Source organism: Gnatocerus cornutus, chromosome 10 (genome assembly GCF_029298725.1).
Source record: "Gnatocerus cornutus isolate USDA-ARS CGAHR chromosome 10, icGnaCorn1.1, whole genome shotgun sequence".
NCBI classification, from domain to species: Eukaryota; Metazoa; Arthropoda; class Insecta; order Coleoptera; family Tenebrionidae; genus Gnatocerus; species Gnatocerus cornutus.
The window spans coordinates 1986699-1997595 of record NC_142242.1 but is presented as its reverse complement, the minus strand read 5'-3'; the positions used below and the strand labels follow the sequence as shown (position 1 = coordinate 1997595).

The following is a 10897-nucleotide window of genomic DNA, read 5'->3' as shown; positions in this document are numbered from 1 at the left end:
AACGTCTTACAAAAACAAAGTATAGGACGAAGCTTTATTTCAAAATAGACCTATTAACAAAACATGAAACATAGAAACAAAACCTTAAACATGGATACAATGAACTGCTATGTCTACTAAGTGAAACCAAAACCAGGACGCTACTCTTTCTTATCCAAATCATTCACTCTTTCCTTATGGCGGTTGATGGCATCTTGATGTCTCTTGATCTGCTCTTCATGGAAACTAATTTCATCCTTAAGATCGTCTTTCAACTTAGACAATTGTTCCCTTTGCTAAAATTTAAAGTAGTGACAGGTTGACAAGTTTTGACCTAACCTTTCTATAAAAGTACTCTTCTTCTTTGGCTGCTTCAGCTTTTCCAAAGGCGCCCCCAGCTTCACGAATGGAGCCACCGCCACCGCCCCCTTTGCCAGCTCCGCTTCCCAAGTCTCCAAGTTGTGACATTAGTCGAAAATGTCTATCAAAATAGTATTATATAAGATGGCAACTTCACGATATTTCGGAAAGAATGATTGACTTACTTTGCGGGGCTAGAAGACAACACCATAAGTCGAGGATTACGCAAGAAATTCATTTCTCTTTTTAAGTATTTGTATGCCTAAGAAATCTGAAGTCTTCGTTTCGTCTGACAATTTTAGACAATTTGCCGGTGAGTCGGTAACGTAGAATTTCACAACGACATCTATCGCACTCCTGTCACTGTTTTGTTTGTCAATATCTCGTTGAGGTTATAAAACACAAATCAGAAATTGCCACGGTCTCACCGGCGAAAAATGTTCGACAATGCCATTGTCTAAAACCACTCCTAATCTAACGTTTTTCAGGTGTTTCTTATCAGTAAAATCCTTAATCTTCGACAAAATTCAATGTTTTCTGTAGCTTGTGAACATGGATTTTGGAAAAGACAAGATTCTGGGCATCAACGACTCTGAAGACAATTTTTCGGACATCACATTTGTTGCTCCTTTCTCCGTTGATAATCAGCAGACTTCCCAGCGTCAAATCGACCAGCTATTCCAAGAAATCCGGAAGAATGTTTGGGGTTGCGATCTAATTCTATGTTTGTTTATCGCCGCTTTGAACTCATACCGATCTGACAAATGTCTTCGTCCTTTTCCCCCGTCGTACATTGACGAAGATGGAAAGAAATTCACTGATTTGGTAACTAGAATCGTTCGTAAAACTTCTTTTTTAATCTCATTTTAGCGACAAACTTGTGCAAACATTCCACCTTTAAACACACTGGAGCCAAATAAATGTCCTGAAGATGTAACTAAACTTTTGACTTGGCTATTCTTGGAAAGAGGTCATCCTGTTTTAAAAAGAATCAGTTTTGTGAGTCCTTTAATAAAGTTGCGACTTTCATTAATGAGAATTTTAGGAGAGTGTTCCTTTTCCTAGTAAAGTCAGCTCAGTTTTCAAGCCTCATTATGTGTTTGAAGTCTCTTACCATGATAAGTTTGAGTCTCTATGGCAGAAAAGACAAGCAGGAAGAGAGACAATATTAGCATATCATGGCAGTGCCATTGATAATTTTTACTCAATTTTGAAAGTGGGACTACAGCAACATTTCAGTTTTGAGAAGGTATAGTTCAATGGTGTTGTTACAAATTTAGCATTGTCTTTCTAGGAAGTTCTGTTTGGAAATGGCATTTATTTATCAAATGAATTGTCAGTTAGTGCGCATTACGCGCCTTTTGGACAATCATGGGTAAACAGTGCTTTGGGCAATAAGCATAGTGTGATAGCCATTTGTGAAGTAATTAATGATGTGGAAAAAGTCAAATGCAGAGGTAATTAGTCTGTTGTATTTTTCAGCAAACTTATCTTTGAATCTTTGCAGATGAAAGAAACAGATCTCGCTCTTTAAACAAAGGTAGTCTGGGCGAAATTCCTGACAAGTATTTTGTAGTAACAGATAGTGATATGGTTCGAGTTAAGTACCTCATGGTTTACAGAAAGAAACAAGTGTTCTCTGTCAAATCCTACTTAACAGAACACCTTTTTATAACGTTGTTAATCTTATACTTAATTTCAATTGTTGCAATTGGATTCTTTACTAACTCAACGTACACTAAGTCTTTGAAAAGAAAGATATATTCGTTTTTAGATTAGATTGCTTAATAATGTTTATTATATATATTTTTGTACAATTTTATAATGTTCCTTCCAGAAAAGTGAACACGGGGATAATGTGCATTTTACTGAATTGTTAATATATGTACAACCAAAGAATAGAAGAATATAAGAGTTACATTTTCTATTTTTTAAAAGGGAAAATGTTTAAAGAAATTAGAATACGGTTTGTGTTTTCATAGTTTTATTAACTAAATACCTCAAGAGAAAATTTTATCAAACGGAGAGAAACCTCGACGGTGGCCTCTTCATAATCAGTTGACATATCAGCAGGAAGGAGTTGTTGAATTTGATGATTACCATTTACAGTAGCTTACGATTGTTAGCGTAATCCTAAGTGATGGTATTTTGAAAAAAGGAATTTACAAATTGTAATTCAAACATAAAAACAAATACCTGAACAATCTAGCTTTTTCGACTTCTCTTATTCAGACGCCAACGTACTGGGACTAAAAACATTCACTTTAAATTGAACGTTTCTGTGATTCCAACGATTTCATAACTACATACAAAAATACGCACCAAAATTAATAAAATTGTGACAAACAAGTAAACGATAAATTATAAACAACGAAGTCACCAAATTTTCAGTTTTTGTATCCTAATAAGCATTTACCTGTAACAAAAAAGAATTATGAATGAACTTCCTTGAGTTTAACGTTATCAGCTTCAAGCCTGAAAAAATGTATTTGGATAAAACATGTTCTACAATAATTATTGTAAAATTTTTACCTGTACTCCATAAAATGCCTGAATGCCGCTTCAAACTGCATCCGAACTGCATCGCTTTCAAAAATCAATAATGGATGGGGCTTGTTGACCTCTTCATAAAGACTTATTTCTATTTGGTCGTGGTCACTCCGATAAGTCTCGATTTCATCCCCAACGTTATCAGCTTCAAGCCTGAAAAAATGTATTTGGATAAAACATGTTCTACAATAATTATTGTAAAATTTTTACCTGTACTCCATAAAATGCCTGAATGCCGCTTCAAACTGCATCCGAACTGCATCGCTTTCAAAAATCAATAATGGATGGGGCTTGTTGACCTCTTCATAAAGACTTATTTCTATTTGGTCGAGGTCACTCCGATAAGTCTCGATTTCATCCCTGTATATAGTTGTGCGGTAGAGTTGTAATTCATATGCCTGATTATTAATTTCTGTAATAAGTAATGACTGGAGTTCAGTAGAGAATAATATTTGAACCCAAAGTAGCGATGCGCCTTTTACGGCTTGAAGTCTTGCAAAATGAGCCATTTTTTTATTTTCAATATTTTGCTTCTTGACCTGTTTGCGGTGTGCTTGTAAATGGAGGAAATCTTCCATTAGCTTTTTTAAGTCCATCGTATCTAAAATAAAATTCCAAATATTGTTTTTCATCATTATTTATACACGTACGAAAACTACAAAAACCACGCAAAGATAAGGCTACAGTCGCAAACCAACCGAACCAAACCACAAACCACCAAACGTCACGTTTCGAACAGGAATTTTAAAACAAAAATCCTTACCCTTTGAGTCCCGACCCTCAGCCGTGTCATCATGGCTCTGGATCCAGTACCAATTCAGGAACCACTCACTCACTCACTCACTTTAGATTATCAGCGATTCTATAATTTGATTTTTACACACTTTCGTATGTAACTTTCAAAAGTAATAGAACCCCACAAAGAATTTTTACTTTGCGGCACTTTTAAACGATTTAAAGCGCGACACAACCGAACTATTAGTTAACAAGACAGCACTAAAAATAGGTATTATAAATAACTATTACCAAATTATGTAAAGGGATCAATGAGACAATGGATTTGCAGTTTTTGTATAATCCCAGTCAGCAGTCAGCAGTCAGTAACTAAAAAAATATGATTATGGATGAATTTCTCATAAGAACTAACTTACCATTGAATTTCCATCCTCATGGCTTGCTTTTTTCCCCCAGAATGAGCTTGAAGCGCTGAAATCTCATTCGTCAAATATTCACGTTATTTTCCTCGGAATTTTCGTTGACTAATTAGAGTGGAAATAGCTAATTATAATGCAACAAATACAATCGCATACTTGCCTTTTTTATCACATTTAAACTCACTTTACACACTTTAAACGCAAGCGCAAAATTATTACTAATTTCTAAAAAATTCGCAAAATTCCAACCTTTTGGCTGCTAGTTTGAAGTCCAGCGATGTCATCTTCTTCAAAGTTACGAACCAACTGTAATAGAAGAAGTAGAATTAGAGATTTCTGGTTTTTGGAAAAAACATCCTTACCCTTTGAATCCCGTCCCTCAGCTTCATCGTCTTGGCTCTTGATCCAGCACCAGTTCACGAACCACACACCACAACACTTTGAATTAAAAGCGACTCTAGAACTTGATTTTCGCACTTTCGTAACTGTCAAACACAAAAGCCCGCACTAAAAACTCTTAGTTTGCGACACTTTTAAACGAAAGATTTAAATCGCGACACACGCGGACTAAGTTAGGAAGACACCACTGAAAATATAAATGATAAATGAACCTGCTTTACCAAATTAAGTAGAAATATACCTTTAATTATTATTATTGCTGTCACTGCAACCATTAGACAGTTTGATTTCCAGTTTTTGTTCCAAATTCCACTCAGCTGTCGTCTGTGAGAAAAAAAAGATTATGGGTGACTTTCCCATAAGGACTAACTTACTTTTAAATGAACTAAAATCAGATTTTTCATCCTATTTCCAAAAATCCACCCTCAAATCTTCTAGACACTTCCATTAACAAGGGAACTTGAATTTTTTTTCGTTTTCCTGAAAACTTCCAAAAGTTACTAGATGAGCAGTGTGATTGGATGAATGATGTCATGACGAACCAATGAACGGGAAGCGTCCGACCAAATTTCTAAATTTTCCTATTTTTGCGAAAAACTAAACTGCAGAAATGTAAAGCAATCTTATTTATGGCACAATCTCAAAATTGGCACTCAAAATCCATTATTTCATTTGAAACTAATAAAATAAACAGAAAAATCGACTGACTGAAAACTCACCATGCACCTCCAACTTTGTTTTTGGTAAACACCGTTAGAAAGAGTTGCAGATTTTCATAAAAGCACTACTACTAGTCACAATCAACAACCAAATTATTAACAAAAAGTCACAGGTATTGTATCATATCTGGAAAAGTTGCATCCACTGACTGGCCACATCGCCACTTTGTTTTTTCACTTTTGACCCAGAATCTTCCAGAATCTCATGTAGGAACAAGTCAGGGATCGATGTTTTCTCTAATTTCCGGTTTCTGCCTAAAACACAAGACATGTTACTGATGTACGAAATTGTTGCACTTAACATAAAACAACCTTAAAACAATGCAACTGCTTAGTGGCATTTCATGAAAATGCAGGTAAAATGTGACAAATTCGTCAGAAACAAGCAGTGGGACATGATAATCTAACACAAACTTGATTAAACCGACAAATTGTTGTCTGTGAGATTTTCAACCAGACGGAACTTGATTTCACATTTTCAATGAACCTGCGTTTCCACAACTCTCAAAATTGAATCACCATAACAATACCCGTACGTACCTTTAGTATCAACAGTTGTCACACACATAATTAACAATTAATTGATGAAACAACACTGTTTAAACTTGTTACCGGTACCGGCGTCTAGCCATAACAAGAATTCGCGGTTGTCTGGAAATGGAGCGCGCTAATTGGTGAGTCTGGAGTTTGTAATTGGCGGAGAGTGATGTCATGGCAACTAATGGGAGGAAAGCGCGCTGAATTTAATTAGTTTGTTTGGGAAATTTATTCGAGAAAACTCAAAATAACGTTCCTAAATGTGAACTCTGTTTTAAAAACAATTATTGTCGGCTAAGTTGTTAAGTTGCTAAGTCCATTTTTGGACAAAACGGGGTTTCAGTTTTATAAAAAGGATTACAGAGTGAATGGTACAGCGTTGGATCCTTTTAGGTGTTATTATTTCTGAATTAACAAACATTTTATTTTCATTCCCCAAATTTTCAAATCCCAGATTTAAGGACAAATATGTAAAAATTAAGATTACTTGACCGCGGTTAACAAAATTTGAAATGAAACTTAGTAACTTAACGACCTAAGCCTTTATATTTTCAGTGTAAAATTGATAAAATACTTGAATCGAGAGTCGAGAAACTTGATTTTGAACTCGTCTTTCGAGTGGCATAATTGGAGTCGGATTTTTACTATTTATAGATTCTCATTATTTGATTATTATTAAAAAAATGTCAATTAGTCATTTTTTAAATTGCGGAGACCTAAAAATTGCAAAAAAAGTGTATTTTTAATTTTTTTGAAGTTCCCAACACTATGACTATGACTATGATTAATCAAAAGATGTGCTGTCGTTTAATATTAGGCTTATGTTGTTTTTAAAAATTTTATTTTTTGACCAGAAATTGTACGGTTTTAAAGGACTAAAGTATTTAAACATTGGGTTACGAACTTATAAACTTATAACATAAGATATTGTGCCAATTGGTATAAAATTTGCACATTTTTTTTTGCGTCTTTTCAGATTTATTGTTATGTTTGATCTTTTTTTTCTGTTAGTTTTATTCATTTACTTATTTTATTAGTAATATTAATGAAAAAAATGAAATTGTTGGTTGACGTATAGGCAGCCCAAAATACAATTTTATGTACCTGAATTTAGCTTGATTGTATTTTTAGCAATCCACTCTGCATTTCGATAAACCGACTTGTTATTGTAATATTATTTGGATTTGATAAAGTGGAAGCTCTTATGAAATCTGAATACAAATAGTGCCATATGTTATTTAATGATTAAATTGAAATTCCCGCCCACTCTTTGACGTCATATCTGTTCAGTTGGTTACAGAACCTAGCAGCACAAAATGCGAATTGTAATTTAGATCGATTGCTAGAAGCATGGGAGCAAGACATATGCTGTGTGTGGTGTTTGCAGTTTCTATTTTGATTAACATAACATGTTCTTTAGAAGTGAAAAAATTCCCTCTACTTATGCCCAATGTTTATCCTGACAGGGTAAGTGACACTTTACTGATTCTTGGTTGTTAGTGGGGTTGCCTACTCGATTAATCATGAAAATATCTATTCCTTTAGCCGAAAATTGCGGGAATATTAAATCTCCATTTATACAGCTTTAAAATGTTTAGGAAACTTTGTTGATTTAAACTAATTTTTCTATTTGTTTCTTCAATTAGATCTTTATTTTTACATCCAATATGGTAAAATTTCCTCGGGCCCCTCGTGTTTTATTAATGTTTACCTTTCTTGCATAATACAAGATTTCGGGTAAAATAGAAGGATTGCAATGTTAGGTCTTTTGTGGGACATAAACGTATTAAATTTTCAAGCATATGGAGCCACCACAAAAACACGTTTTTCCCAGGAGTTATTGCAGCGGATTTATTTATAGCCTGTAATTATAAGGCCTCTAAAGGAATATTTGATCTTTAGGGACATCAAATAATCAGAACAAGACAGGCAAATTTATAGTAGACCATTTACGAAATTTAAAAAACTTGCTCGGGGTTTTTTGAAAACTATATACATATCTTGACAAAATTGCAAATATATCGTATTTATCATGCAATCAAAAACAATATTTTTTATTGATTCTATTGTAATACTGCGATAAAAATATCGCACCCTTAGAATTTGACAAGTTGATGAATCCGCCAGTCCTTGATCCAAATCTAATATTCATTTTCCGTGCTCCATATCACCGAAATATATTAATTCAGTAATTGTTCATTTATCAAATGAGTTGTGATTGGCCACGGTCGTCTAGCAACGTGTCAAAGAAAATGAGCATAATTTTCAAAACACCTATAAAACACACTTAAATGGACAAAACATAAAAATTGTTTCTCCTAAATCGTTGCAACAACGGAAGTGACATTTATGGTAATTGACTCTTTTATTCACCAAGCCTAGGTCGAAGTAATGTGGGTAATCGAAAATGGTAATTCCTTTGAAATTTTTTATAGTTATATAATGAAAGTTGTGATTTTTCTTTTTATATGACGCTCAAATTGCCTAACATTGTTATTTTTTAATCTTTTTACCATAACACTAGAAACCGTTACATCGACGTGTTTAGCTTACACTTTGCATAATTTTTAAGGGATAACCCAATTTAAATACGGGTATACAAGCTACATGCAAGACATTTTAAAGATCAAAGAAGGAAATTTCACTCGGGATCTCTGCGTCATTGCGGTGGCTCTAAGCAATAAACCACGAGCTCGCGGCAGATTTTATAAGAAAAAGATACGTGCAATAAAAGATATGAGGCGATAAACAAACACCACGAAAAATAGAAGTACTAGTTTAAGTATTTTCTGAATGTCAGGCCATTTCAAAGAACAGCTTACAAGTGCAGTTCAATGGAGCAGTTTAATATCCGCGCTTTTGATCTTTTGATCTTTTAAACATTTTTTTACAGGAAGAGTCATATTTCTGCACGCCCGTACGGGTGGTCCCTGATAAAAGCTTCTACATAGGTGAGCCCCACAAGTGTTTGAATTTATTTTCACAGAAAATTTTCAGTCGGATTTGAGCCCACTGCTACGATGGACGTGGTGCATCACATGATTGTTTTTGGATGTTCAAAACCAGGGACCACCGACGCATTCTGGTATTTTCAAAAATTATTTTGAATGGTTTTAAAGGTTCTTTGTAGGGATTGTGGTGAAATGGCAAGCTCGGGTTCGAATCCAAGGCTGAAAAAAGCAAATCCTTGTGCTGATGGCTCGAATGTAGGTTTCCTCCTTTGTTATATGTCTATATTTTTTTATTTTTCAAGGTGATTTATGCGTGGGCTCTAAATGCTAAGCCTTTGGAACTACCGGAGAATGTCGGGTTCCAAGTGGGCAAAGGAACGCAGATTCAGTATTTGGTTCTTCAGATTCATTATTCTAAGAAATTTAAAGGTAAAAACGAAGTCGGAAGTACAAAAATCAATTCTTTTTTTTAGAGGATGAAAGAGACAACTCCGGCTTGCATTTGATATACACCGAAGTCCCGTTAGTATCACACTATTACTTTCTCATTAGATTCTAAATGTTTTTTTTAGACAAAGTAAACTCGCTGGAGTCTTGCTTTTGGGTACTGGTGGTACCATTCCTCCACATTCCGTAACCCACATGGAAACTTTATGTCAGGTTCGTGAAAAGAAAACTATTTATCCATTTGCTTATAGAACTCACACCCACGAACTAGGTGGGTACGCAGCCCTAAAAATCAGTTCTTCATTTTTTTTAATTTAGGGAAAGTCGTATCCGGGTATAGCGTCAGTAGAGACAAATTCGGAATGGATCACTGGTCACTTCTAGGAAAACGCAATCCTTACACCGCACAAATGTTTTATCCCATTTTCAACAATAATCCAATTCGGTATGGAGACCGACTGGTAATATTTCAACAGTTTTGTTTCGTTTTTTGTACAATAATGTTCTAGGCGGCCCGTTGCACAATGGACAGTACGAATAAAACAGATTACACTATTGTCGGGTAAGTTTGAGTTTTGCGTGGTTTTGTTTTTCTAAAACACTAAATTTTTTAGTCCCAAGCATGAGAACGAAATGTGTAACTTCTACATTATGTACTACGTAGAAGAGGGTACTCCCCTTGACATGAAATATTGCATATCTGAAGGACCACCGTACTTTTATTGGCGTAACGAAGAAAACAATTTGAACAACATTCCAGAAGACGAGGCATCCAACTTAATTTAAATCGACCAAAGTGAAACGTAAATATCGAATTATGTATCGCATATTTTTGTAAGGTTTTTATGATTTCCCCCCATGTAAAGTATCAAAAATCTCATAGATCTGAGGGCATGGAAATAGCATATCTCAAAATTAGACATATGATGGTTAGGTAATTGTAGTCAATTCCACTTTTGTACTTAATTTATTTTTTATTTCTTTACATTAATTTATGGCATGACGTAATTTAAAATGCGCCAACGTATAAAGTAGATAGGTATAATTCTACATTCCAAAAATTGCACAAAAATGCACAATTTTTTTTATTGCACCGTAGTTAATTATCTTTTTATAGAGTTGAACTTTTCGTGTGTGGCGGCTCTGTCTTTCCAGTAGTTTACATTTTTTGCCACTGTAAGAAAACTTTAACTTTTTTAACATATATTCAAGTTTAATGCACTGTACTACAATCATGTGACCTAGTAGAAAACTATACATCTTAGAATTTCATAAATATGTATACATGTGACGTATATAACCAACTAGCAACTGTATCTGTAAGGTTACATGGGACTGACTTCTTGAATTATGTAAATTTTTATATAATAATTACACGAGCATTGTTGATTCCTGCTTTAATTAAAACCAAACCTAGTGTTAAATTGTATGTCTATTTTTATGTTATACACGTATCTCCTTTATTTTTGATCTGTCAAATTTTAGTTACTACAGAACAAAATAAATTGATACTCATCAGTGCCTTGCACTTTAAATAAACGATGTATGTGTCCTAACTACTGGTTTCACGAAAAGTCTAAATGTTTCGTGAACTTCAAGTTGCTATGACATCTACAAATTATATGTTTATGGCCTGTGACTGAAACATGCATTCCAGTTTTTAGACTGATTGAAAATAACGGAGACTATACAGGTTTATTAGTTGCACTGTTGAAAATAGTTTACAGTATGTTGAGACTTCCTAGTTTATTCTCGTTGAATCGGTTGAAATTTTATGAATATCTATAATGTATTTAATGAG

At 34.3% G+C, this 10897-nt stretch overlaps 4 protein-coding genes across 8 annotated transcripts; 2 read left to right on the top strand and 2 right to left on the bottom strand.

Annotated features, from left to right (window-relative positions):
• Nucleotides 1–20: 20 nt before the first annotated feature.
• On the bottom strand, nucleotides 21–616 carry LOC148167068 (ATPase inhibitor mai-2, mitochondrial-like). Its single transcript, XM_088047748.1, has 3 exons — nucleotides 525–616; nucleotides 319–460; nucleotides 21–275 (listed from the first exon to the last, which is right to left on the bottom strand). Exons 1-3 carry the CDS (start codon nucleotides 575–577, stop codon nucleotides 141–143), a joined length of 330 nt encoding a protein of 109 aa, XP_087903874.1. The 5' UTR covers nucleotides 578–616; the 3' UTR covers nucleotides 21–140.
• A 77-nt stretch (nucleotides 617–693) lies between these two features.
• On the top strand, nucleotides 694–2257 carry LOC148167067 (protein mono-ADP-ribosyltransferase PARP16-like). The gene is made up of 6 exons (XM_088047744.1): nucleotides 694–778; nucleotides 828–1164; nucleotides 1210–1338; nucleotides 1385–1588; nucleotides 1634–1796; nucleotides 1847–2257. The coding sequence occupies exons 2-6, from the start codon at nucleotides 892–894 to the stop codon at nucleotides 2116–2118; spliced, it is 1041 nt and encodes a 346-aa protein (XP_087903870.1). The 5' UTR covers nucleotides 694–778; nucleotides 828–891; the 3' UTR covers nucleotides 2119–2257.
• A 49-nt stretch (nucleotides 2258–2306) lies between these two features.
• Nucleotides 2307–5367, bottom strand: LOC148167066 (uncharacterized). 5 transcript variants are annotated; one of them, XR_015770884.1, is made up of 11 exons: nucleotides 5162–5367; nucleotides 4817–4922; nucleotides 4684–4766; nucleotides 4406–4629; nucleotides 4041–4349; nucleotides 3653–3993; nucleotides 3100–3490; nucleotides 2872–3042; nucleotides 2756–2814; nucleotides 2536–2588; nucleotides 2307–2472 (listed from the first exon to the last, which is right to left on the bottom strand). XR_015770884.1 is itself a non-coding variant. In XM_088047746.1 (10 exons), exons 7-9 carry the CDS (start codon nucleotides 3483–3485, stop codon nucleotides 2772–2774), a joined length of 600 nt encoding a protein of 199 aa, XP_087903872.1. In that variant the 5' UTR covers nucleotides 3486–3490; nucleotides 3653–3993; nucleotides 4041–4349; nucleotides 4406–4629; nucleotides 4684–4766; nucleotides 4817–4922; nucleotides 5162–5367; the 3' UTR covers nucleotides 2307–2641; nucleotides 2756–2771. The 5 variants fall into 5 exon arrangements, 3 of the variants coding, with proteins under 3 accessions (XP_087903872.1, XP_087903873.1, XP_087903871.1); XR_015770883.1 differs by having other exon boundaries at nucleotides 2536–2814; nucleotides 5162–5366; XM_088047746.1 differs by having other exon boundaries at nucleotides 2307–2641.
• Nucleotides 5368–6968: 1601 nt separating this feature from the next.
• Nucleotides 6969–10485, top strand: LOC148167065 (peptidylglycine alpha-hydroxylating monooxygenase-like). The gene is made up of 10 exons (XM_088047840.1): nucleotides 6969–7165; nucleotides 8592–8649; nucleotides 8696–8783; nucleotides 8829–8904; nucleotides 8952–9078; nucleotides 9123–9171; nucleotides 9222–9367; nucleotides 9415–9557; nucleotides 9606–9658; nucleotides 9711–10485. The coding sequence occupies exons 1-10, from the start codon at nucleotides 7049–7051 to the stop codon at nucleotides 9880–9882; spliced, it is 1029 nt and encodes a 342-aa protein (XP_087903966.1). The 5' UTR covers nucleotides 6969–7048; the 3' UTR covers nucleotides 9883–10485.
• Nucleotides 10486–10897: the final 412 nt, after the last annotated feature.